Source organism: Schistocerca serialis, chromosome 3, assembly GCF_023864345.2.
Source record: "Schistocerca serialis cubense isolate TAMUIC-IGC-003099 chromosome 3, iqSchSeri2.2, whole genome shotgun sequence".
Classification (NCBI taxonomy): domain Eukaryota; kingdom Metazoa; phylum Arthropoda; class Insecta; order Orthoptera; family Acrididae; genus Schistocerca; species Schistocerca serialis.
In genome coordinates, this window is record NC_064640.1 from 640,701,505 (window position 1) to 640,727,861 (window position 26,357).

The following is a 26,357-nucleotide window of genomic DNA, read 5'->3' on the forward strand; positions in this document are numbered from 1 at the left end:
GGCCAGTCCTAATTTGAAAGCCTTTGATTAGTTCTCACAGACACCGCCACTCCGGCCAGCAGACGCTTTTGAGGAGGGCTGGAAGTGACAGTGACGGGAGAGTTCTTAATGCTGTTGTTTCTAACGGCAGGCAGAGCCAGACGGTGGCCGTGTTTAACACCGCTGATTACGAGCGACCGCGCCGCGCAAACTGAATTATGCCGCGCCTCATAATGTTTCGGTTGGCAGCAGGAAAAAGAGTTAACGATTGCATTCACACGCTCGGGGAAGTATTTATGGGCAGGCGCGCCTGCTCTATTACGCTTTAATAATACCTCGTTTAAACTGTGCGTCAATATGTAATGTCGGTTTTCGGATAATTCAGTAGCGCGCGTTGTCGTTTACAGCCGACCGCCGCCTGTAACTTGTTTCGATAGGGCACTATTGGTGTTCAGCCTTCAACCGAACGTCAAGTCACATTAACATTGGCTTCATGTTGTGATTTAGAAACTGTTGTTCTCGGAAGGGCGCAATACGTTAGACGCATAAATACAGGGAACGGTCTCCAAATATCACGGAAACATTAATGCCCAAAAAACGATAGATCGGTTTCTATAAGTGAATATACCGGTGAAATGAAAGTTCAACAATAAGTTGTTTAGTGCGTGATTCTCAGTGTTACTGTTTTTTTATTCCTTAGAATAACGCCTCGTCGGCAGTACGTGTTTACATGAAATGTATTCGCAGTTGCGAATACGAAAAACCATCAGCTGTTTCAGGGAATTACGACAGTGTCGTATTTATCCACCAATACCAGGTAGCGACTTTAAATTAAGAATGCCCTCCCCTGTATGGGAATTACATAATATCAGCAAGACTATAGGTTTTGACGCAGGAAAGACGACGAATAGAACTCTGGGTCCGGCCGTGAGCAGTGCATGGAGAGCCAAAGCGGTTAAGGCGACGGCTCGCGTAAATTTTCATGGTCGTCATTCGCTTACAAGGCTGTTGGTTGTTCGTATTCACAACTGTAAGTCCATTTTACGTATTTCATAACGGCTGTAGTCGCCGCTTTGCATTGTTCTTCTTAAAAACAAAGGCACAGCAATGTCGTAGCTACCTGTTTACTGACGGAGTTCTCTAAAGCCGTGATGTTAATGGTCTACCTCACGCTTGCGGATGGCGAACGTGCCCAATAGAAATATCCTCACTAGTTAGATCCTGACTTATGGAGATTTCGGCAAGTGAAGTTCATTTCTCTGCTGCTTTACAGTTAACTTACCGGTCACACGAGAAACTTGTTTCCACATTTAAACACTTACTTTTTCAACTACTATCCAATGAAAACTGCAACGTGATGTTATTCGTGTGAAAATCTGAGCAAATTGTATATTTTTATGACGTATGTGGGCACCGTGAGTGGCTGAGAAACTTCCGCCATTATGATTATACCAACAAAATAGTGGACGATTGTATTACTATGAAACTGGTACCCAACTTATTTGGAAAGAACCTTTTCGTTTAGAATTCTTAGCCTTGCGGAAGAACATAAAAACATTCGAGACAAGTGTTAGAAATTTGTAGAAACATAAAGTCGAGATAAAGAGAAGTAGCTGTCGGTATTTATCGAAATTTTTGTCATTGCCTGGCTAAGTGAAACGGCAATCACAGTTTCCCACGATCAGACATTTTCACCATGTCCACGCTTTTAAAAATAGATATACATAAGAAATTTTCGTCACCACTGCACATTATACCTATTAAATTAAAATTATGTAGCCCTGTGAAAATATCAACTTGCCAGGTAAGAATGACTTTCAATATGTGTTTGCAGCGGACCTAGCAAGCAGCGGTAACACGTATATTCGCCATAGCGGTAAAAGGCGAATACCTAACAAACACTGGGAAGGTGATATTGAGTTTTTTCTAGGAATGTTAATTTTTGGTGCTAAAAATGATGCTTATATGGGACGAACCGTGAGAGATGCATACTACCAAAGCTTCCTGACGAGTTTACGGCAGACTGTCGAGACGAAGCCAAAGGCTGCGTTTTTGCTTAATGAAAAGGCCACAGCTCATTGCGCACAGAGTGCAGCGAGATATGCTGCTTCTTTTGGCTATCACATTTCTCCTCATCCCACGTATTCTCCGAACCAGGCAGCCGGTGCCTTTTTTCTCTTCATTAGGATGAAGAAGCCATAGCATGGCAGGCATTTCCAGAACGACTGCCATGTCATTTTCGAGATAGAACGTTTCCTCAACAGCCAAATTGCAGAATTCCACAATCAAGCTGACCACCAAGTCATCCATCGTTGGGAAAAAATGTATCGCATTGAAGGATGAAGAGTGAATATGCAGAGAAGGGCTAGCACTACTGTTGTTGTAGTCTTCAGTCCGAAGACTGGTTTGATGCAGTTTCCCCTGCTACTACAGCCTACATCCTTCCTCCGATACTAGATTGGTAACCCAATCTAGAATGTCTCAGAATGTGTCCAATCAACCGCTTCCTTCTTTTACTCAAGTTGTGCCACAAATTTCTTGTCTCTTCAATTCTATTCAGTCCCTCCTCATTAGTTACTCGATCTACCCACATAACTTTCCGCATTCTTCTGCTGCGCCACATTTCAAAAGCCTCTGTTCTCCGGCATTTATTTCTTCTCCCTGGACTTTAACTCCTGCTCCAAATTTTTCTTTGGTTTCCTTTATGTCTTGCTGCTTGTTCAGATTAAATAAAATTAGGGATAGGCTACAACTCTGTCTGATTCCCTTTTCAACCACTAATTCCCTTTCATGTCTCTCGACTCTTATAACTGCCGTTTGGTTTCTGTACAAGTTGTCAACAGCCTTTCGCTCCCCGTGTTTAAACCCTGCCACATTCTCAGTTTCAAAGAGTGTATCCAGTCAACAATGTGAAAAGCTTTTTCTAAATCTAGAAAAGCTATAAATGTAGGTTTGCCTTTCTTTAACCTATCTTCTAAGATAAGCCACACTATCAGTACTGCCTCGCGTGTTCCTGAATTTCTCAGGAATCCAAATTGATCTTCCCCGAGTTGGGCTTTTACAAGTTTTTCCATTTTTCTGTAAAAAATTCGTGTTAGTACTTTGCAGCCATGATTTATTAAACTGATAGTTCGGTAATATTCACAGTTGTCAGCAACTGCTTTCTTTGGAGTTAGAATTATTACATTCTTCTTGAAGTCTGAGGGTAGTTCGCCTGTCTCATACATCTTGCACACCAGATGCAATAGTTTTGTGATGACTGACTCTCCCAAGGCTATCAGTCGTTCTGACAGAATGTCGTCTATTCCATGGGCCTTGATTCGACGTAGATCTTTCAGGGTTCTGTCAAATTCTTCTCGCAGTATCAAATCTCCAATCTCATCTTCAGCCACGTCCTCTTCCATGTCTATAATATTGCATTCAACCTTACCTCTCTTGTATGGAGATATATACGCCTCCGACCTTCCAGCTTTCCCTTCTTTGCTTAGGAGTGGTTTTCGATCTGAGCTCTTGATGTTCATATAGCTGGTCTTCATTTCTTCTAAGGCCTCTTTAATTTTCCTATAGATGGTATCTATCTTACTCTTAGTGATACATGATTCTAAAGCCTTGCATTTGTCTTCTTGCCATTACTGCTTAACTAGTTTTGCACTGCCTGTAAATCTCATTTTAAGGCGTTTCTATTAACTTTCGCCTGCTTCATTTGCTGGCACTTTCAACAAGTCTAATGATTGCAGCTTCTTTTTTCGTAAGTGATATAGAAATCTATCTGATGACCCCTTGCATACTCAGTGAAACTGCAGTCCAAGTGTCTTGTTGGAGTTGGATATTCTCTTCTCTCATCACAATTAATGCTCACAAATGAATCGTCAAAATACACTATCTGCTCGAAAGTATGCGGACGGCTGTTAGTGGACATTAATGTGGCATGTGTTCACCCTTCGCCTTTATCATGGCTTGAACTTTGCGAGTGGCACTTATGACTGTTATAGAGTAATGCTGGATGAGGATGGAAACTATCATAATGCGCCATATTAAAACTAGTTCGAGTTTCCCAATTGATTTATTATTTCGAATTACAGTGTCCCCATTCCTCTTGGTCTGCATCACCAGGTCCCACAATGCTGAGGACACAACTTCGCTGTCTGCGAAATGGCTTGGCATGGAATGGCTGCCTCAGCGATCCATGCAGCACACTGCCGTGTGTCGGCCTTGTACGGCCGCGGAGTTGTGACGATGCTGACTCAGCAGTCTCCTTCCCTGTTGTCTCAGCACCACTCGCAGGAGCTACAAGTTGGTCCGCGGCGTGCTTCCTCACCGGCGTGGCTAAGATCGCAGCGACAACAAGCGCCAGCGATCTGGAGTACGAATCTGTGGCCCTCGCCTCAGGATGCACCCGGCGTGTGTTGGGAGCCAACACGACTGCCCGCAGTAGCGAGCTGTGGCGTGGCCCGCCTCTGGCTGGCTGCGGACCCCGCGTTGGCTTCAGACGGTGGGACCAGCGACCTGCTATGGACTGGAACGCTGGTGCCCCATCTGCTGCTGCGTGGAGACAGTGGTGTGACGCGCCCTGCCCTCCAGGAAAGCTGTCACACTTGAGTGCCTTGTTAGTCAACCGGATCCTATTTATACGCGGCTGTGCGCCTCCGTTTTGCTAACGCGCCACTCCGAGTCATGTCCTCATAACACCTGGGTTGGGCCAGTGGGCCCCTTCTGCCTGTAACTTACACCATGCAAACCGCTGCATTTACTCTTTTCAGTGGGTCTACGACCCTGTGGTCTCCATTCTACTCCGCAACCGCTGGTAGCGTAACTTTCTGTCAACAGGTCCGTGCCTGGGTGTAACTCGTGCACTCAGAAATGTTGCCCTTCTAACTTTTCCCTATGTTAACGGTAGTGCCGCTACACTGTGGAGGAATGGCAGCCCATTCTTCCCGCTTTGGTCTGGAGCAAAGTCGACGTTATAATGCACCCCAAAGTTGTTACTTTGGGTTCAGGTCAACACTCTGAACAGGCCAGTCTATTTCAACAATGTTATTGTCCACAAACAATATTCCCTATAAAAATCAGCTTTAGAACAGGGTGCATTGTCATTCATATACGATCATCGTCTCCGTACTGTTCCTGTACTATACACAGTACACAATGATGTAACATGTGTTCATACCCTTCGATATTTAACGTTTCCTTAAACGCAGTAAGGGGAGTAAGGGGATTGTGCCCTAACTATGAAAAACACCCCACATACAGTAACACCACCTCCTCTGTAATTCACTATTACCGCTACATATGATGGCAAATAACGTGATCCAGATCAGACTGCCACAGGGTTTAGCGTGAACCATCAATCCATATCACTCGTTCCCAGTTAACCGATGTCAAGTGGTGTCGCACTTCACACCTCCAGCGTCGCCTACCACTGACTACAGAAATGTGTGTCTTATGAGTAACAGCTCGACCATGCTATTTCTTCCAACTGTACTCCTCGTTTCTCAATGGCACTAGTCCGCCAGTAAACGAGGTCTGCCTGGTCCTGGTTTAGCTGCGGTTGTTCCTTCGTGATTCTACTTCATACTTACGTCACCAACAATCGAAGTGGGCAGCTTTAGGAGGGTTGAAATGTCCGTGATGGATTTGTTACTCAGGTGACATCCAGTGAGTACTCCACGCACGAAATCACTGCTCTCGTGACATTTAATGGTCAATTCCACATCACCTGATACGTTTCATATCATTACGAAGTGTCGTACTCATGATCTATGGAATAAGTACTAATCTAATCTAATCACATAATGGTGCACCGATACTTTTGAACGGATAGTGTATAAACTTAATCGAAACATACTGATATTTCTTTTTTCAGGATTTACGTGGACACAAGGTTTGGTCAAATACAATCAAACATCGTGAGAAGTGCATGCTTCAACATAAATGCAGATGCTAGCCTGTCCTGCAGGTTGTGTTGTTATATTTGACCACGAACGGCATCTGTGTGACGCCCTCAGTACGTTGCAAGTGTCAGTTGTAGTCAGAACAGCGTTCTGTGTAGCTGAAAGTGCATTATGTCGATCTAAGTGACTTCTAAAGTGGGCAAATTGTTGGTGTCCGTATGATGTGAGCTTCCTTAAACAAGTAAGCCGACGTGTTAGGTGTTTCAAGTGGCATCGTGTCGAATACTTATACCTTAACAGGGAAGGTGGAAAAACAACATCCACTAACTCCCAACGCAGATGAAAATTTGTGTTAAATGGTTGTAACAGACAGTCATTGTAAGGGTTCGTTTGTTGGTTGGTTGATTCGGGAGAGAGGATCAAACAACGAGGTCATCGGTCCCTTCGGATTAGGGAAGGATAGGGAAGGAAGTCGGCCGTGCCCTTTCGCAGGAACCATCCCGGTACTTTCCTGAAACGTTTTAGGGAAATCACGGAAAACCTAAATCAGGATGGCCGGACGCGGGTTTGAATAGTCGTCCTCCCGAATACGAGGTCAGTCTGCTAGCCACTGCGCTACCTCGCTCAGTCATTGAAGAGGATTGTGACGAAAGATAAGAGCACGACAGCTGCAAATGTTACTCCAGAACTGAATGTCGTACTCGCGAACTCTGTCATCACCAAAATACGAAGACAGCTCCATAAGTAGGGAATTTCAGGGCGAGTTCGAGTTTCAAAACGACTCATCAGTGACTTAAATGCCCGTAACAGGAAAACATGGCGCCGAAACCCTAAATCGTGGGCTATGGAGCAACGGAAGAGTGCCATTTGGTCGGATGAGTCTTGTTTCACGTTGTTTCCAACTTCTAGCATAGTTTACGTCCAAAGAGTGGAAAACGGCGGGGATCAGTGATGATTTGGGCGGCGATACCGTGGTATTCCATCGGCCCCATGGTTTCTGTGCAAGGCTGCATTACTACCAATTATTATGTGACCTCTTTGGCTGTTCAAAGCCGTCCCAGTGGTGATGCTGTGACTCAAGTCGACAAGGCCCAGTTCACACAGCTGGCATCGCCCAGGACTGGTTTTCTGAGCACGTCGATGAGTTGTCCGTTTCCCCTAGCTATCACAGTTAACTGACATAAATGTTATTAAGCCTTTGTAGTCTACTTTGGGGAAAAAGTTGCGAGATTGGTATCCACCTCCATCATCGTTCCCTTGACTTGTCACTACTTTGACGTTAGAATGTTATAAGATTCCCTTGAAAACAAGACGATATAACCTATATAACTTCATACAGGACCTGTATTTATCCATTGCGAGACGACTGGAAGCTGTTTTTAATGCCAACGGGTTTCCTGCGGGATGGCAATGTGTTTAGTTTTTTGGTGTTTCCATGTTTTTATACATCCCTTGTAGATCTACTTAAGGGATATTTGGTTTTAACAGTGAGTTATTCTCTTCTGTCCCTCTGCTTCGAGTGTCGGCCGTTTTAAGTTTAGTGTTACACTGTTGCCTGGCATAAGAACGATATGGTGGCTTCGTGGTTGAGGTGAAACGTCTATCTCAACGCTGAATTCGAGCAGACAGGTTAGTGAAGTACTAGAGGCCATTTTTAATCAAAGCTAACGGTGAGCATCGCAATGCATTCAAACCTCTTAGCAAGCAAGCTATTTGCTCCGTTAGTTGTGATGATCACTTTGCATACTCAGTTTGGAAGCCACTATCCCAAGTTAGAAATGCAAAAGACAAGAATGTTATTTTAGTTCCATCGTTTTTTATTGTTATGTATATTTATCTGGTAGCCACGAAAGAACAAGACATCGTACATAGGATATCGTCTTAGGTCTTGCATTAAAAAAAATAAATGAAAATAAAAAAGTTAGCACAATGTACAACTCCGACATTGCCTTACAAAAAAGCTGCACAGTCCCTGTTAGTTCTTATATTCCTCCTCTTCTTACGGCTAATAAAGCGTCATCCACTTTCATATGTAAATTATCAGCTGCCCCAGCCCAATCCCACAGTCCACTGCCTTAATCAGTTTAGCACACCCCTTTCCTCTCAGTTTATGTTTGCGCTAACTTGGAGCTCAGGGCGGAAAAGAAATTGTTATCTCTTTCTGTGCTCCGTGTAATCCTTTCAGTGATCCTTCTAGCGTTTCGAAATACGTTGTTTCGTAAGCCAGCCGGCTTAGCATTGTATAGATTGGCGTAGGAATATTTTTTCCAAAAGAAATCATCGGCACAACTGTACGATTCACCGTATTTTCACTTATGTGTATGTAAGGGATTATAGCTAGCTGTGGCTCATTTCCAGGTGTGGGAATCAACTGTTTGTAATTACGCCCAGAACTGTCTTGCTAAGCATTTGACCGTGGTTGTAGATGACTAACAAAAGGCGCTCAATCATCGTCAATTGACACCTGTATATTTGTATATTCCTAAACGTACTGCAGTCAACGTAGAACAAATTCAACAGTCCTTCTCCGAACCACAAACTAAACTATACGATAATCATTTATTACTTCAGTTCCGTTATCAGTAGATCCTGCAACGACTTGTCTTTATTCAGAAAACAATTATCAGCGGATAAAAGCCCGTGAAAGCTATTCTAAAATTAAAGTTTGTTTACTGTCGTCTTTAGAGGATAGTTACAGGTAGTCAGTCACCATTACTAACGAAAATGAAAGAAACATGAAATTATAGTCGAGTACCTCTTTAAGATTGTCCTGTCTAGCTGAATTATTTGTTAGTTGCCTTAACCAAAGCCGATAAAGGCGCTTTAGAAATCTTTGAGCGTTAACTGTGGATGTCATTATTGGCAATCTATAGTGGGTTAATGATAGTGGACTGTTTATAGCATGTATCCACCAGGAAACCCACTCCGAAACCAAAACATTTTGTTGGCTATAAGCCCTACTTCTTTCATTTATCAGACCATATTTAAAACTGTGTATTAATGAAAGATGAAGAACTTCCGGTGATCTGTGAAAATAAGGTTACCGTTCCGTCGATATCAAAATGTGTAGAAATGGGACACTAAGTCAATTTGACTAGTGAGACAGTTCTGCATACTGTGACTAAGTGGCTAAGGATTATCTCTAAAAGTTAAAAAAAAAAAAAAATAATCTCGGGTGAGGAGAAGAGAGTTGCGTTGAGTAATACTCGAAACGAGGAAATGGAATCAGCTGTTGTCTAAATGAAATTCACCTTAAGTGACCCAGGAAATCGGAATCAAACTTAGACTTCGATGGCCTGAAGGTGATTTGAACCCGCCTGCTCTATAATACGATTCCACAATCTTCGTCGCTATATCATTTGCTAGTTTTGATTCCACTCGTCTCACTTTCGTATATCCATCTTCTATTTCGGATGGAGAGTCAGACAACGGATGGACAGTATATAACAATCAATGATAACATCTCCAGCCGAGTGATTAACTCTGTTTATTCAAATGCGACCTGTTTCGGTGACACTACATCATCATCAGGTCTCTCTATTGGCAAAGAGAGGTCAAATTTTTGCCAATAGATGGGCCTCATGATGGTGCAGTGTTTCACCGAAACCGGTCGCATTTGAATAAACAGATTTAAACACACGGCTGAGGGTGTTATTATGAATTACCACTCGTCTCACGAGAACTCTGGCTGCTATGATACTGATTATAGTCACAACTTTGGGAGGTGATGTTATTCGCCACACACCTCATCTGGCTTTGCCACCGGTAACAACGTAATGATTGAGACATTGTATGAGCGCTCTTGATCAAATGTGGCCCTACAGTTTCAGTTGTCGAGGCTTCTGGAGATTTTCTCATACGGATTCCCGGATGGTTCTTTGAAAGAAAAGTTTGGGAAGGTTACCTTCTGTTCTTATGCCAGTGATCTTTAATTCAATTCCAAACCATGTAACTGACAGCAAGACTAATAGCTGACCTTAAGTAACGGCTAACATGGAAGATGTTCATCTCTATCTTTCCATTCTTATATCGTTATTCGTGACCTCCTTACATAATTCTTCAAACCCTGGGATATTTTCTCAAACGTACTACTTACTCCTTCTTGCTTTCATGTCACAGATAGTGCGCCGTCTCTAATGACACTGTCTGCGCTCATACTGCTTGCTAAAAAAAAATGTGACTATCTTCCCAGTAAGATTTACTGAAAATATTGAAATACTATTATGACTTATAATTCAGATTCTGTTGAATCAAATAAAAAATTAAGAGCTACCTATTTCCGAGACAGTTCTGCATACTGTGACTAAGTGGCTAAGGATTATCTCTAAAAGTTAAAAAAAAATTAATCTCGGTTGAGGAGAAGAGAGTTGCGTTGAGTAATACTCGAAACGAGGAAATGAACGAATCAGATTCACCACAGACTGAACTGAAAACAGACGTCAGCTATTGGATACGTCTCTTTTCTCTTTCTCAAGTGCCTTAACCGCAACAGGGTATCTGCTAAATCATCCCAGTTTTAGAGTATCAGCTATTGGTTTGAAAACAAAAAGTGTCTAATGTTACATCAGATGTTATCAGCACACATGCTGTGAAGTGTCATTATTTGGTTTCAATGGTACAGACTCTGATGCGATACGAAAAGTCACCGTGAAAGACATTTAAGGGTAGAAAATACAAAATCTAAAGCATGGTGGATGTTTGCTTCCTCACTTTGTCAATAATTAGAATTTTGACCTTGTTGCAAACATATTTCGTCATACTTTCTTCTACGTTTACGGTAAATGTAATGAATATGCAGAAAATCACGACTATTAAGTCGTATAAAATTCGTGTTATGGCACGTGTGGCGCGACCATCCCTAGTCACCATAACAGCTTCGTCGTGCTAGTAGTATTTCCATAATAGATGCCCTATCTTCTACCTTAAACACATTCGATAAACTTCCTGAACCTTGTCCAGAACTTTCAAGAACAGTTTTATAAGAAATAGCGATGAAAAGTTTAGATTATCGGAAATCATTTAGTTCACGTGCTGTAAAATGTGGCATTATATCACAGAAATATTACATGTTCCGCTGTGGTAGCATCATGCATACATCTCAGTGCTGTCTCTGCAACGGTAGCTGATTCTCTGTACCAGTAAATATGTGAGTGTTATTTTTCCTCCAAAACTGTAGAGACAGAAAGGGCGACACCTCAGTGACACCGAAATTGAGATATTGCTTTCATAGGCAAATAATTTCTCGTTGTGAAAGGGAAAAGAACCATCTAAAATGAACAGAGTTTGTTTTCAGGCGGCATCCTTTCAGGTTAGAATATTTGAAAAACATTTTGCACGTTGCGAATTTATTTTCCAACGATTTTCAGGATACGTGGTAGGGCTTACAAATGTCATATAAGAAATCTTCAGTGCCAATCCCTCCGTGACACGGGCCTCTAATGAAGAGCCGTAGCCCAACCATGACTGGGCAGTTCCTCTCATTTTAAGTCTATGTTCAGCTGTTCATACTACCGTCAAAAAATTTAGTAACTTTTCTTTCATTGGTTTTCTGACTAGTTCGGTGCGAGCCGCCAAGAATTACTCTCCTGTGCCAGCCTCCAAATCTTAGAGTAGCACTTGCATTCTCAATCTTCAATTCTTTGTTGGATATGTTCTAGTCTCTGTCTTCCCCTAGAGTTTTAACATCTACAGGTCCCTTTAGAACCATGGAATTCATTCGCTGATGTCTCTCATGTCCTGTCATCCTGTCCCTTCTTTTTGGCAGTGGTTTCCAAATGTTCGTTTACTTACCGATATTGTGGAAAACCTCCTCACTTCTTATCACTCCACCTGATTTTCATCATCTTTGTATAGCACCACATCTAGGATGTTTCAATGCTCTTCTTCTTCGGTTTCTCCACAGTCCATGATACACTTCCATACAGTGCTATTCTCCTGACTCACAAACTTCCCCCTCAAATTAAGATCAATATTTCGTACTGGTAGACTCTTTTCGGCCAGGAATTCACTTCTTGCTCGTATTAGACCACTTTTTAAGTCATCCTTTGGTTTGTCAGTTCTGTGTTATTTTTCCCTAAGGTAGCAGAATTCCTTCACTTCGTCCACTTTGTGGTCACCAATTTTGATATTAATTTCATCAGTAATCTCAGTTCTGCAACTCTTCATTACTTAAGTGTCTCTTCGGTTTATCTTCAGTCCATAACCTGTGCTGATAAGATAGTTAATTCCACTTAACAGACTCCGCATTTATTCTCACGTTCACTGAGGATAGTAATATCATCAGCGAATCTTATCATTGATATCCTTTCACCTAGAGTCTTAACTCTTCTCATAAAACTATATTTTACTCGTATTTCCTTCATTGCTACTTTTGTATGTTTCCCAAATCGACTACCATTTCTTCGGCCGGCCGGTGTGGCCGTGCGGTTCTAGGCGCTTCAGTCTGGAACCGCGTGACCGCTACGGTCGCAGGTTCAAATCCTGATTCGGGCATGGATGTGTGTGATGTCCTTAGGTTAGTTAGGTTTAAGTAGTTCTAAGTTCAAGGGGACTGATGACCACAGATGTTAAGTCCCATAGTGCTCAGAGCCCTTTGACTACCATTTCTGTTTTCACCAGGTCATTAGACAGTTCCTCCCGCTCGTAAGGCTTTCAATGGAATCTTCCCACCTACCCGCTCACTCCTCTGCGTTTAACGGTGTAATTCATCCTGCACTCTTGATTTTGACGCCTTTACTTATAATTTCACCGAAGATTGCTTTGACTTCCGTTGTGCTGCTTCAGTCCTTACGATGACCATTTCTTTTTCGTGACCCTAAGGAAAAGTATCCATGTGCACAACCTGTCTGCGAATTCTGTGACAGTTATTTTGTATTTGTGTTTTAACTGAAGATGCATTGTATTTATATGGTGTGAATTGGGAAACAGCCTAAAATTCGTACTGAGAGTGGACAAGTCAACTAAAAACATAATGCGATTGGTTGTTATGCTAGACTAACAACGAATAAACTGTTCTGACTCGCTCTTTCCCCCTGACGTAATTTCGACGTAGTTGAAACACTGCAGCAGCTTCTAGGAAGAGCTGGATGCAAATCCTGTTATGGCATCTTGACTTACGTTTTCAGTGGTTTCCTCTAATCGATTACGGTGCATGGAGGAATTTTCTCTTTGAAAATAACACGATCGATTTTCTTCCCCATTCTTGTCCAATCTGGTCTCTGTCTGTAACGTTATCGTTGACCCCTAACCTCCCTTCCTTTCATCTCTTCTTCTATGTTAGCACACTTCAAATTATAGGATCAGGTCGTTTTTATAGAACAGTATATTAACATGAAAAGTCAGGTGAAAATCCACTGCCATGTTTGGCGTCCATAGGTTTTAGTCAGAGCCGAATTTAGGATCAACAGACCTCATAGGCAGAACCTGTAGTGCAGAACCTACCAGACAAATTTTTTTTGTAATTAATCTGTAAAGATAATAACGGCAGTAATGAAATTTTGTAAATGCCGCAACAGACTCTGATCACAAATATATGTTTATTCAATTATCGGTTTAAGTCATTATGATCATCTTCATGTTGATCTAAGAAGAGAAAACGTGCATATTTATGAAAACTTGTACTCAATAGTAGGCTATCAACTATTACAATCAGTATCATAAAGTAGGTAGTCAGGACCTGTCTTCATTAAGTTAATAGAGTAAGCAAATAAAATGTATGTAGCCATAAACTGCATCGTCACACAGAGTAAAATGGTAAACACCCATGACCTGTAATGTCGAGTGGTCGCAAACGTACCGTACCGTGTGTACACCTACGGGGCCTGACCGCTAGATGTCGCTGGACAAAGGCAGTTTGCAACTGCATGATACAAATTTAAAAATATGATATTAGACATTCTAAATAAAACGAAATCGGATACATCTAATTGCACTCTAAGAAAGAGCTAGAGTTTTAACATTGGTCCAAAGAAAAATATTTGTTTGAATTATAGAAGTAGCTGTAAATAAGTGTCTATGAATTAATATACGGTACAATAAAGTTAACTTACAGCAGCATGTCAAAGGGTAAGAAAGTCACAGGCACAGCGGGCGGTTTGGTTTCTTATATATGTTCCTGGTATTCCTGCTGAGCCTGTGACTTTTTAATCTGTGATATGCTGCTCTCAATTAACTTCATTGCACCGCATATTAATTCACAGACAGTTACTTGGAGCTACCTCTTATACTTTAACAAATATTTTTCTTCGAACCCACCAGCTATTTCTTAAGGCATTTTAATGTATCCGATTTGGTTTTATGCAGAATATCTATGATCATATTTCTGACTTTGTATCACACCGTTGCAAACTGGCTTCTTCCAGTGACATCTAGCGATCAGGCCTCTCAGCCGTTTGCGCCCCAGTTGTAAACAATGTACGCTAGCGACGACCCGACGTTAAAAATTATTAGTGTTTACCCATTTTATCATAATTGTAGTAGATGTGGCGATGCCATTTATGACTATATATTTTATTTCCTTCTCTGTTACCTTCTAGAAGACTAGTGTGTTTGCTGACATTCCAGACCATGTATTTTATGATATTGCTTGTAATAGTTGATAGTCTTCTAGCACATACACTTTTTCATAAATAAGAGTATTTTATCTTTTATGATCAATCTGAAAATAGTCATTGAAACCGGTAATTGAGTAAACAAGTATTTGCAATCAGAGACTGTTGTGATATTTATAAATGTTCATAACATTGGATCGCTGTCATCTTCATAGTGACTGAAGCACCCCACATCAGCTAGAGTAATTTGCCGATGTAAAAGAGTGTGCATAAAATTTTACTGTACAATGTATGATTTGATGAATTGATGAAATTGAAGTGAAAAGGATTGGTATCATTATGGTATTCAACACGATTTACTAACATCACCATGAAGAACTATTTGTTTATAAACGAGAGAACAAGAAGATGATATTCATACCTATGCAATATCAGTATTTCCTTTTTAAAAATAACGTAACCTACAGGCAAACATATTGCTAGGCAAGTGCGAGGTAACAAAAGGAATGAACAAAACAGCTAATTTTAAATATTTCTAACTCCAATAAATACTTCTTCGCAATACCTCGCTGGCTAATAAAGTTATCTGTAAATGCTTTTTCCCAGGTTCAGGAGCTGAAGAATCCTCATCTGGTGACAGGAAGTAAAAATTTTATGAGATCTGGCCTGGATGAAATGAGTTACGGAAGAAATCACCTTCCAGAGAATCGAACTCAGAGCAAATTGTCAAAATGACTTTAATCATTCATATCAAAGTCTTAGCGATATTACCAGCTGAAGCGGCGCCACAAGGAATTTTAGGCCATGGGGTGCATGGTTTGAGAGGTGCATGCTGACTTAGCCGTATCAGCTGTTCATTTAAAAACTAAGCCGAATGAGCCCATAAAATGTTTATGCTTACGTCTATTACGATTATAAGAGGGCCCGCAACACAGTATTAAACAAAAACACTTTTTATTTCAAACATTTGTGGCACTGGCATCAAGACTGCAGTGTGGCCCTGTAAGGTACAGGAAAGAGAACTCTGCTATTGAATTTCACAACATAAGAATTTATTGACAAATTAAGTTATTTATATCTCATTTTAAAATGCACACTGTACTGGAAATTGTGAATATACACTGGTGCTGGGTTGGGTTGATTTGGGGGTAGAGACCAAACAGCGAGGTCATCGGTCTCATCGGATTAGGGAAGGATAAGGAAGGAAGTCGGCCGTGCCCTGTCAGAGGAACCATCCCGGCATTTTTCTGAAGCGATTTAGGGAAATCGCGGAAAACCCAAACGAGGATGGCCGGACGCGGGACTGAACCGTCGTCCTTCCGAATGCGAGTCCAGTGTGCTAACCACCGAGCCACCTCGCTCAGTATACACTGGTGTGCAAAACTTATGGACGAAGTAACTTTTGCATGATGTCACTGCCAAGTAATACCGCTCGATGAAACCTGGACAGGACATAGAAAGAACTGTTACACTGTAGCCGGCCGGTGTGGCCGTGCGGTTCTAGGCGCTTCAGTCTGGAACCGCGTGACCGCTCCGGTCGCTGGTTCGAATCCTGCCTCGGGCATGGATGTGTGTGATGTCCTTAGGTTAGTTAGGTTTAAGTAGTTCTAAGTTCTAGGGGACTGATGACCACAGATGTTTGGTGTATGGATTAGCACGGGGCAATAGCCGTGGCGCGGTACGTTTGTATCGAGACAGATTTCCAGAACGAAGGTGTCCCGACAGGAAGACGTTCGAAGCAATTGATCGGCATCTTATGGAGCACGGAACATTCCAGCCTATGACTCGCGACTAGGGAAGACCTAGAACGACGAGGACACCTGCAATGGACGAGTCAATTCTTCGTGCAGTTGACGATAACCCTAATGTCAGCGTCAGAGAAGTTGCTGCTGTACAAGGTAACGTTGACCACGTCACTGTATGGAGAGCGCTACGGGAGAACCAGTTGTTTCCGTACCATGTACAGAAGCTGATCGGCCTCCACGGGTACACTTCTGCGAATGGTTCACCCAACAATGTGTCAATCCTCATTTCAGTGCAAACGTTCTCTTTACGGATGAGGCTTCATTCCAACGTGATCAAATTGTAAATTTTCACAATAACATGTGTGGGCTGACGAGAATCCGCACGCAATTGTGCAATCACGTCATCAACACAGATTTTCTGTGAACGTTTGGGCAGACATTGTTGGTGATGTCTTGATTGGGCCCCATGTTCTTCCACCTACGCTCAATGGAGCACGTTATCATGATTTCATACGGGATACTCTACGTGTGCTGCTAGAACATGTGCCTTTACAAGTACGACACAACATGTGGTTCATGCACGATGGAGCTCTTGCACATTTCAGTCAAAGTGTTCGTACGCTTCTGAACAACAGATTCGGTGACCGATGGATTGGTAGAGGCGGACCAATTCCATGGCCTCCACGCTCTCCTGACCTCAACCCTCTCGACTTTCATTTATGGGGGCAGTTGAAAGCTCTTGTCTACGCAACCCCGGTACCAAATATAGAGACTCTTCGTGCTCGTATTGTGGACGGCTGTGATACAATATGCCATTCTCCAGGGCTGCATCAGCGCATCAGGGATTCAATGCGACGGAGGGTGGATGCATGTATCCTCTCTAACGGAGGACATTTTGAACATTTCCTGTAACAAAGTGTTTGAAGTCACGCTGGTACGTTATGTTGCTGTGTGTTTCCATTCCATGATTAATGTGATTTGAAGAGAAGTAATAAAATGAGCTCTAACATGGAAAGTAAGCGTTTCCGGACACATGTCCACATAACATATTTTCTTTCTTTGTGTGTGAGGAATGTTTCCTGAACGTATGGCCGTACCTTTTTGTAACACCCTGTATAGTTTTAAGGCCCCCACACTCACACACACATACGCACTTCCCTCCATTACCAAACTGATGATTTCTGGATTCCTCAGAATGCGTCAAATCAGCGGATCCCTTCTTGTAATCAGATAAGTTTAGAAATTTATTTTTTCTCCCAGTTCTATTAAGCACGTCTTCATTAGGTATTCCATCAACCCATCTAATCTTCAGCACTCTTCTGTAGTACCACATTGCAGAAGCTGTAATTTTCTTCTTGTCTCAACTGCTTTTCGTTCACATTTCACTTCTACATAACGCTACACTCCACACAAATTCCTTCAGATAAAACTTTGTGACACTTAAATTTCTACGCATTTTCTCATTTTCAGAAACGCTTTTCTTTCAATTGTCAGTTTGCACTTTGTATCCTTGATCGTTCGATCATCAGTTATTTTGCTGCCTAAATAGCAAAACTCGTCTACTAATTTTAGTGTCTCAGTTCCTAATGTAATTCTATGAACACCACTCGATTAAATTACCGTACATTCCATTACCTTTGTTTCACTTTCGATGTCACTTACCTCGTAAGCTCTCTTCAAAACGTTATCCATTCCGTTCAAATGCGCTTGTAAGTCGTTTGCCATCTGTGATGGATTTACAGTGTCATCGACAAATCACAAAGTTTTTATTTCTTCTCCCCGAACTTTAATTGCCTTTCCAAATATCTCCTCGATTTCCGTCATTGCTCGCTCCACGTACAGATCGAACAACATCGGGGAGATGTTACATCCCTGCCTCATTTCTTTCTCGACTACTGCTTTTTTTTCGTACCCTTCGACTCTTAAAACTGCAGTCTGGTTTCCGTATAGCTTGTAAATAACCTTTCGCTCCCTGTATTTTACCTTGAGAATTTCAGAGTGTATTCCAGTCAACATTGTCTCCAGGTGTAATGAGCCAACTCGATAACGTGCGCGGGTGACAGTGGTGTGTTTCGCTGTGGCAGGCTGTGGCGATGCGGGTGTCGCACAAGATGTGGCTGCTGATGGGCCTGGCCGCGTGCCTGGTGGTCGCGCAGTACCACGTGTCGACCACGTGGCTGCAGTCCCCGCTGGCGGGGCCTGAGGCGTCCGCTGCCGCGTCCAGCGAGGAGGTGGTGCGCGCCGCGATCGACAGACTGCGCCACGCGCCGCACCGCCTGCCGGCCCAGCTGGTGAGCACCGCCACTACACCAAATTTTAAATCCCTCTGTTTCAATCGCACAAATTTATCCTAGAGGGTGCAAGATTCCGACATTGTGTAAGGTGCCTCTTATGTGAGGAAGACATTTTTACCAGTTTTAATAAATTATTGTCTCTTATTGATATATTCACGATAGTTAGGAAGTGCTGTAGTCCGTAGCCGGCCATGAATCGGAGAGCATTTCCCACGCTGGCTGGCTAGGTGACGAAGCGACCGTATGTCGCGCGTAGTGGGGTGGGGCTCGGCGCTGGACCGTAGCAACAAGCGTTAGCTTGGGAAATATACATGACGGGAAGTACCGCCATCTTGGCGCCAAAGTCTCCGATTTTGTTTCTTTATATTTAATAATTAAATTCATTTACTACAACATGAATACTAGGAGGAGCCTCTGGATGTTTAAAACTGTTTATCATAATTATGACTCGTTAAAATTCACACCCGTTCATTAACAAATGCATATCTTAGTAAGTACGAACTTGATCGGAAATCCACGGACTGTGACGAAACTAGTAAGAGATACGGACTGCGCGCCAAAGTCGGCAGTCGGCGTTAAGAGCTCTTCCTGTCTTGTTCGATGGTAGCCATGCTCTCGGTTACGAGTAATTTGTGACATGAGTGTTTCAGTATTAATCTAATAGGAATAAAAGTGATATTACGGCATTCTGAATGTTAATTTCGATAAATAGATACCCCAAAGTTGGCCGACAACAATTTCAGGTAATTAGCTTCCACCGACAGAGACATCTAATGCGCCAATGAAGAATCTGCACGGGACGACATTTAGAAGAGCTGCACCGCGCACAGGTAGGAGGAAATCCGACGACACGACCCACCAAGGCGGATCGAGGAAGGTCCGACTTACACTCGCAGATTCCGGGTGGAAATGCTGACCAGTCATACTGTACATCACATGTACCACCCTCTACGGACTCGCGGCTAAGCTGAGTTATAAAAGTATCAGTTTGGAAGCGAGGGGATCTTGCAATTGACATTTTTTATGTAACTTATTTGGTGAGCCGCGCGGGATTAGCCCAGCGGTCTAAGGCGCTGCAGTCATGGACTGTGCGGCTGGTCCCGGCGGAGGTTCGAGTCCTCCCTCTGGCATGTGTGTGTGTTTGTCCTTAGGATGATTTAGGTTAAGTAGTGTGTAAGCTTAGGGACTGATGACCTTAGCAGTTAAGTCCCATAAGATTTCACACACATTTGAACATTTTTTTTTTTTATTTGGTGAGTCTGCGGTGCCCCAAGAAACAACAGTGACAGTATCTATTCAAAACTTCAACTAGATAGAGATAAGGATAACGGAATGTTAGTCGAATTAAATCAGGTGATGCTGAGGGCATTAGAGTAGGAAATGAGACACTTAAGTTTTGCTATTTGGGCCGCAAAATAACTCATGGTAGGCGAAGTTGAGAGAATACAACATGTAGACTGACATAGGCAAGAGAAACGTTTCTGAAGAAGAGAAATACGTTAACATCGAGCATAGATTTTAGTCTCAGGAAGTCTTTTCTCAAGTTATTTGCCTGGAGTGTAGCCATGTATGGAAGAGAAACGCGGACGATAAACAGTTAAGACATGAAGAGAATAGAAGGTTTTGAAATGTAGTGCTATGAAATAATGATGAAGATTAGATGGATAGATCAAGTAACTAGTGAGAAGTACTGAATAGGACTAATGAGAAAAGTAATTTGTGGCACAATCTGACTAGAAGCGATCGGTTGATAAGACACAAACTGAAAAATCGAGGGATCACGAACTTGGTATTAGAAGGAAGTTTGGGACATAAAAATCGTAGAGGGAGCCCAAGTGATGAATACAGTAAGCAGCTTCAGAAGTATGTCGGTTGCAGTAGTTATTTGGAGGTGAAAAGGCTTGCACAGAATACAGCAGCGTGGACAGCTGCATCGAACCAGTCTTTGGACTGTTAGACCACAACAACGTACAAAACTTGTTTTATCTCTGAAACTTCCTGGCAGAGTAAAACTGTGTGCCGGACCGAGACTCGAACTCGGGACCTTTACAGGAGAGCTTCTGTAAAGTTTGGAAGGTAGGAGACGAGGTACTGGCAGAAGTAAAGCTGTGAGGCCGGTGCTTGAGTCGTGCTTGGGTAGCTCAGTTGGGCCGGCTCGGTAACTCAGTGTGTTCGGTCAGAGGGTTAGCTGCCCTTTGTAATAAAATTAAAAAAAAAACTGAGTTAATGGATTAACGACGAACTGAAACGGGTGTTTTGTGACGTCCGCCCCGAGCAGATACAAAGAACGAAGACGAACAAAATGAGATTAAAAAAAAAAAAAAAAAAGTTGGTAGAGCACTTGCCCGCTAAGGGCAAAGGTCCCGAGTTCGAGTCTCGGTCCGGCACACAGTTTTAATCTGCCAAGAAGTTTCATATCAGCGCACACTCCGCTGCAAGTGAAAATCTCATTCTTGTTTTGTCTCTAGCGATTGACTTGTAGATTATTATGATACCGAAACGGTTATCATTTTTCAACAGAATACGCAAAGTACATCTTTTATTCTGTTATTATAAATAGAAACTGCCGGAAAAAAATGCAACAGCCTCAAAACTGTGTTCAGTGGCACCAGGATATGCTATGTGCATACCGAACAGTCGTGTTCGTGATACATTTTTCACGTTAATCCGCGATCAGATGGCGCTCAGGAGGCCTATCTGTGCACCCTCTGTTTTGGATCTGCCGACAGTAACTGTGCTGAGATTAGAGGTGAAAAGTGTATGCAACATTCATTCCAGCGTACCACCATGCCCTACCGACGAGTACGTACTCCTGTTGAACAGCATCAGCCATTACAACGGGGTCGCTTTGTGGGCCTGGAGGAAGCTGGATAAACATATCCACGGAATGCTGCACATGTTGGACACAATAAGCAGTGGTGTATCGCTGCTTTCAACAGTGGTCTGTAGAACATTCTCACACCTCTAGACCAGGTCCTCGATGTCTGCGTAGTGCAGACACATATCAACATCGACGAACTGTGCGAGCACCAGAGGCCGACCTAACATCATCCAGGGACGAAATCCGGGACATGTTGCACATGCCGTGTCATCAGGAACCGTGTACTTATAGCAGGATTGACATCACTTGCACCTCTGACCGGGATACCACGACACCGTCAAGCATGGCTACTCTGGTATCGTGAAAGAGTGGACGGGAGGGTGAGATGGCGCTCTGTTGTCTTCAGTGTGTACACGTGTATGGCGTAGACCAGGTGAGCTCCTATTCCAGGGTGCATTCGTCCAGGATACACAGGTCCCCTCCCAGGTTACACGGTACTTACAGCACGTGACCACATCTGATGTTTCTGCAGGGTAAAGCAACCAGCACCTGATACGTTGGACAGGTTGTTATCCTCGTGCTACTGCCAATTTTCGACAAGAAGCTGATGTGCTGCTTCAGCATGAGAACGTACGTCCACATGTGGCTGCTGCAACGTAACATGCCCTTTGAGATGTACCGGGTGATCAAAATGTCAGACCGGCCAGGGTGGCCGAGCGGTTCTAGGCGCTACAGTCTGGAACCGCGCGACCGCTACGGTCGCAGGTTCGAATCCTGCCTCGGGCATGGATGTGTGTGATGACCTTAGGTTAGTTAGGTTTAAGTAGTTTTAAGTTCTAGGGGACTGATGACCTCAGAAGTTGAGTCCCATAGTGCTCAGAGCTTGCCAAAAAGTCAGTATAAATTTGAAAACTGAATAAATCACACAATAATGTAGATAGAGAGGCACAAATTGACACACATGCTTGGAATGACATGGAATTTTATTAGAACCAAAAAAAATACAAACGTTCAAAAAATGTCCGACACATGGCGCTTCATCTGATCAGAATAGCAATAATTAGCAAAAGAAAGTAAGACAAAGCAAAGATGATGTTCTTTGCAGGAAATGCTCAATATGTCCACCATCTTTCCTCAACAATAGCTGTAGTCGTGGAATAATGTTGTTAACAGCACTGTAAAGCATGTCCGTAGTTATGGTGAGGCATTGGCGTCGGATGTTGTCTTTCATCATTCCTAGAGATGTCGGTCGATCACGATACACTTGCGACTTCAGGTAACCCGAAAGCCAATAATCGCACGGACTGAGGTCTGGGGACCTGGGAGGCCAAGCATGACGAAAGTGGCGGCTGAGCACACGATCATCACCAAACGACGCGCGCAAGAGATCTTTCACGCGTCTAGCAGTACCCAATACCTTGTTTGTTTTTTTTTTTTTTTTTTTTTTTTTTTTTTTTTTTTTTTGTTCTAATAAAACCCCATGTCATTCCAAACATGTTTCTCAGTTTTTACCTCTCTATCTACATTACTCCGTGGTTTAAATTTTCAAATTTATACTGACTTTTTGATCACCCGGTACAGCTGCCACGACCAACAAGAGCAGCAGATCTCTCGTCAATTGAACGTATTTGGGACATGATGAAGCGGGAAATCACTCGTTCTACAGGGCCTGCAAGAACCACTGCGCATTGCAACTAATACGCAAGATGCTTGGGACAGTCTATCGCAGGATGCATGCGGCACTTTTATGATTGTTCGCATACGAGAATACACATATGCTTTGCCGCCAGAGGACTGTACACTATGTTGAAGCGACTGTTTGGGCACTTTTTCACTGCGACATTTGTGTTTCATTCGGTCCGGATTTATCATCATATACTCCTGTACTTGTCACCTCACTTTTCTACAAAATGACCTTGTCCTTGAGGGTGTTGCATTTTTTCCCAGCAGTGAAGATGCTACATTTAAAATTCAACGATCTGAAATTATATTCTCATGCAATTAAATCCAAGATATCCAACGAGTCACGAAATACAGGTAGAAAATATTCACAAGAAACTATTTCATTTTCCACTTATGTAAGGCTGATACTGCAAATTAAACATATGACGTTTAAAAAGAACGACTGAGAAAATACTGTTGAATCTCAATAAAAATAACAAATAAAACCACATCAATGCTCTTCAAAGAGGATGAAGAATGAAAAACTGTAAAAAAACAGCTATTCAACTCTAATGGAACTTTGCGCTCAGAAGTTCAGAGCTGACCATGTTACTGGATTTCTTGCATTTCTTCCATGATTTCTGGCCTTTAGTTAGACTGTCATAACTTAAGTTGAACAACATATGTTTCTTAAGGACTGATTGAGTAAAGTGCAACTCAGGGCCAGCTTAGAACCAGACAAGTCTCTCTTCAGTTTGTGGCAGCAGTGTACAGCCATCCCAACTGAAGGGTAGAATTCCTAGCTTTATGACTGCTTTGTGGGGCTGTGTAGTACCACACGGCGTTTGATAAGCTCGCAGTTTCTATAGTGGACATCTTTTCGACCTCAGATCTCACACTATTTTTTCCCAGAGCGTAAAATGGAAATTTTCGTTTTCGACTGATGTATTTGGCTGTATACACTCCTGGAAATGGAAAAAAGAACACATTGACACCGGTGTGTCAGACCCACCATACTTGCTCCGGACACTGCGAGAGGGCTGTACAAGCAATGATCACACGCACGGCTCAGCGGACACACCAGGAACCGCGGTGTTGGCCGTCGAATGGCGCTAGCTGCGCAGCATTTGTGCACCGCCGCCGTCAGTGTCAGCCAGTTTGCCGTGGCATACGGAGCTCCATCGCAGTCTTTAACACTGGTAGCATGCCGCGACAGCGTGGACGTGAACCGTATGTGCAGTTGACGGACTTTGAGCGAGGGCGTATAGTGGGCATGCGGGAGGCCGGGTGGACGTACCGCCGAATTGCTCAACACGTGGGGCGTGAGGTCTCCACAGTACATCGATGTTGTCGCCAGTGGTCGGCGGAAGGTGCACGTGCCCGTCGACCTGGGACCGGACCGCAGCGACGCACGGATGCACGCCAAGACCGTAGGATCCTACGCAGTGCCGTAGGGGACCGCACCGCCACTTCCCAGCAAATTAGGGACACTGTTGCTCCTGGGGTATCGGCGAGGACCATTCGCAACCGTCTCCATGAAGCTGGGCTACGGTCCCGCACACCGTTAGGCCGTCTTCCGCTCAAGCCCCAACATCGTGCAGCCCGCCTCCAGTGGTGTCGCGACAGGCGTGAATGGAGGGACGATTGGAGACGTGTCGTCTTCAGCGATGAGAGTCGCTTCTGCCTTGGTGCCAATGATGGTCGTATGCGTGTTTGGCGCCGTGCAGGTGAGCGCCACAATCAGGACTGCATACGACCGAGGCACACAGGGCCAACACCCGGCATCATAGTGTGGGGAGCGATCTCCTACACTGGCCGTACACCACTGGTGATCGTCGAGGGGACACTGAATAGTGCACGGTACATCCAAACCGTCATCGAACCCATCGTTCTACCATTCCTAGAGCGGCAAGGGAACTTGCTGTTCCAACAGGACAATGCACGTCCGCATGTATCCCGTGCCACCCAACGTGCTCTAAAAGGTGTAAGTCAACTACCCTGGCCAGCAAGATCTCCGGATCTGTCCCCCATTGAGCATGTTTGGGACTGGATGAAGCGTCGTCTCACGCGGTCTGCACGTCTAGCACGAACGCTGGTCCAACTGAGGCGCCAGGTGGAAATGGCATGGCAAGCCGTTCCACAGGACTACATCCAGCATCTCTACGATCGTCTCCATGGGAGAATAGCAGCCTGCATTGCTGCGAAAGGTGGATATACACTGTACTAGTGCCGACATTGTGCATGCTCTGTTGCCTGTGTCTATGTGCCTGTGGTTCTGTCAGTGTGATCATGTGATGTATCTGACCCCAGGAATGTGTCAATAAAGTTTCCCCTTCCTGGGTAAATGAATTCACGGTGTTCTTATTTCAATTTCCAGGAGTGTAGATTAAGTACACATGTACACACCTATAGTGTAGCATGGTTGTGTTCTTTATAGCACACTACAATAGCTCTGTCGTGTAAGACTGATGTAGAATCAGCAATCCAACACGAATCTTCTATTTCCACAAACACTAAACTACTGTTGTGTATCCGTTGTGAAACGTAGAGAGGGAGCGACGCTATGGGAGTTATGGACGGATGACGGACACGTGTACTGCTACTATTTTCATGTTGTGCTGTGCATTAGCGTTGGAATCTGCGCGTCAGTGTATTGAGCTGGTACCTTTCTGCAGGTGTACGAGGATGCGAGAGAAGTAACGTAGTGGTCAAGCACTTGACTCACATTCGAAGGGCTCTGGCTTAAATCCTCGTCCGACCATCTGCATTTATGTTTCCAGTGGTAGCCTAAATTGCTTAAAGTAAATTTTGGAGCGAGGCAAGAGGTACCGAGCAACTGTTCGGGCCCCAAAGCCCCTCCTTCCCTTCGCATTGTGAGTGTTGTCTGTCAACAGTACCGTATCATTTTAGCGCTGATGACTGACGAGTCACGCAGATGTAGTGCTGCTGACGGCGGAAGGAAGACGAGCAACGTAGCAAGTAGCGTAATGCATTTAAGTAACAGTTCTGTCCAGTAGCCGAGGTCGCTTACGCAGCTTGTCAGGAGGTGCTCGATTCTAATACTAGTGAGTAAGCAAACGTTTGTCGCCATTATTTGCCTGGGAAAGGAGGTCCAAAATGGATCAAATGGCTCTGAGCACTATGGGACTTAACATCTATGGTCATCAGTCCCCTAGAACTTAGAACTACTTAAACCTTACTAACCTAAGGACATCACACAACACCCAGTCATCACGAGGCAGAGAAAATCCCTGACCCCGCCGGAAATCGAACCCGGGAACCCGGGCGTGGGAAGCGAGAACGCCACCGCACGACCACGAGCTGCGGACAGGGAAGGAGGAAAGGTGGTGCTATGCTGTTCGTGATTGTGACACCTTGTGTCAAAGTGCTGGATTAAATTTTAAATCACTCTGCAG

At 43.6% G+C, this 26,357-nt stretch overlaps 1 protein-coding gene across 1 annotated transcript in view; it reads left to right on the forward strand.

The window, feature by feature from the left end:
* LOC126471065 (galactosylgalactosylxylosylprotein 3-beta-glucuronosyltransferase P-like) overlaps nt 1-26,357 on the forward strand; it is a 326,272-nt gene that overhangs the window by 103,548 nt on the left and 196,367 nt on the right. Inside the window, exon 3 of the mRNA XM_050099132.1 lies at nt 18,249-18,455. Coding sequence (XP_049955089.1) covers nt 18,249-18,455 — 207 coding nt within the window. The remainder of the gene's footprint in view (nt 1-18,248; nt 18,456-26,357) is intronic.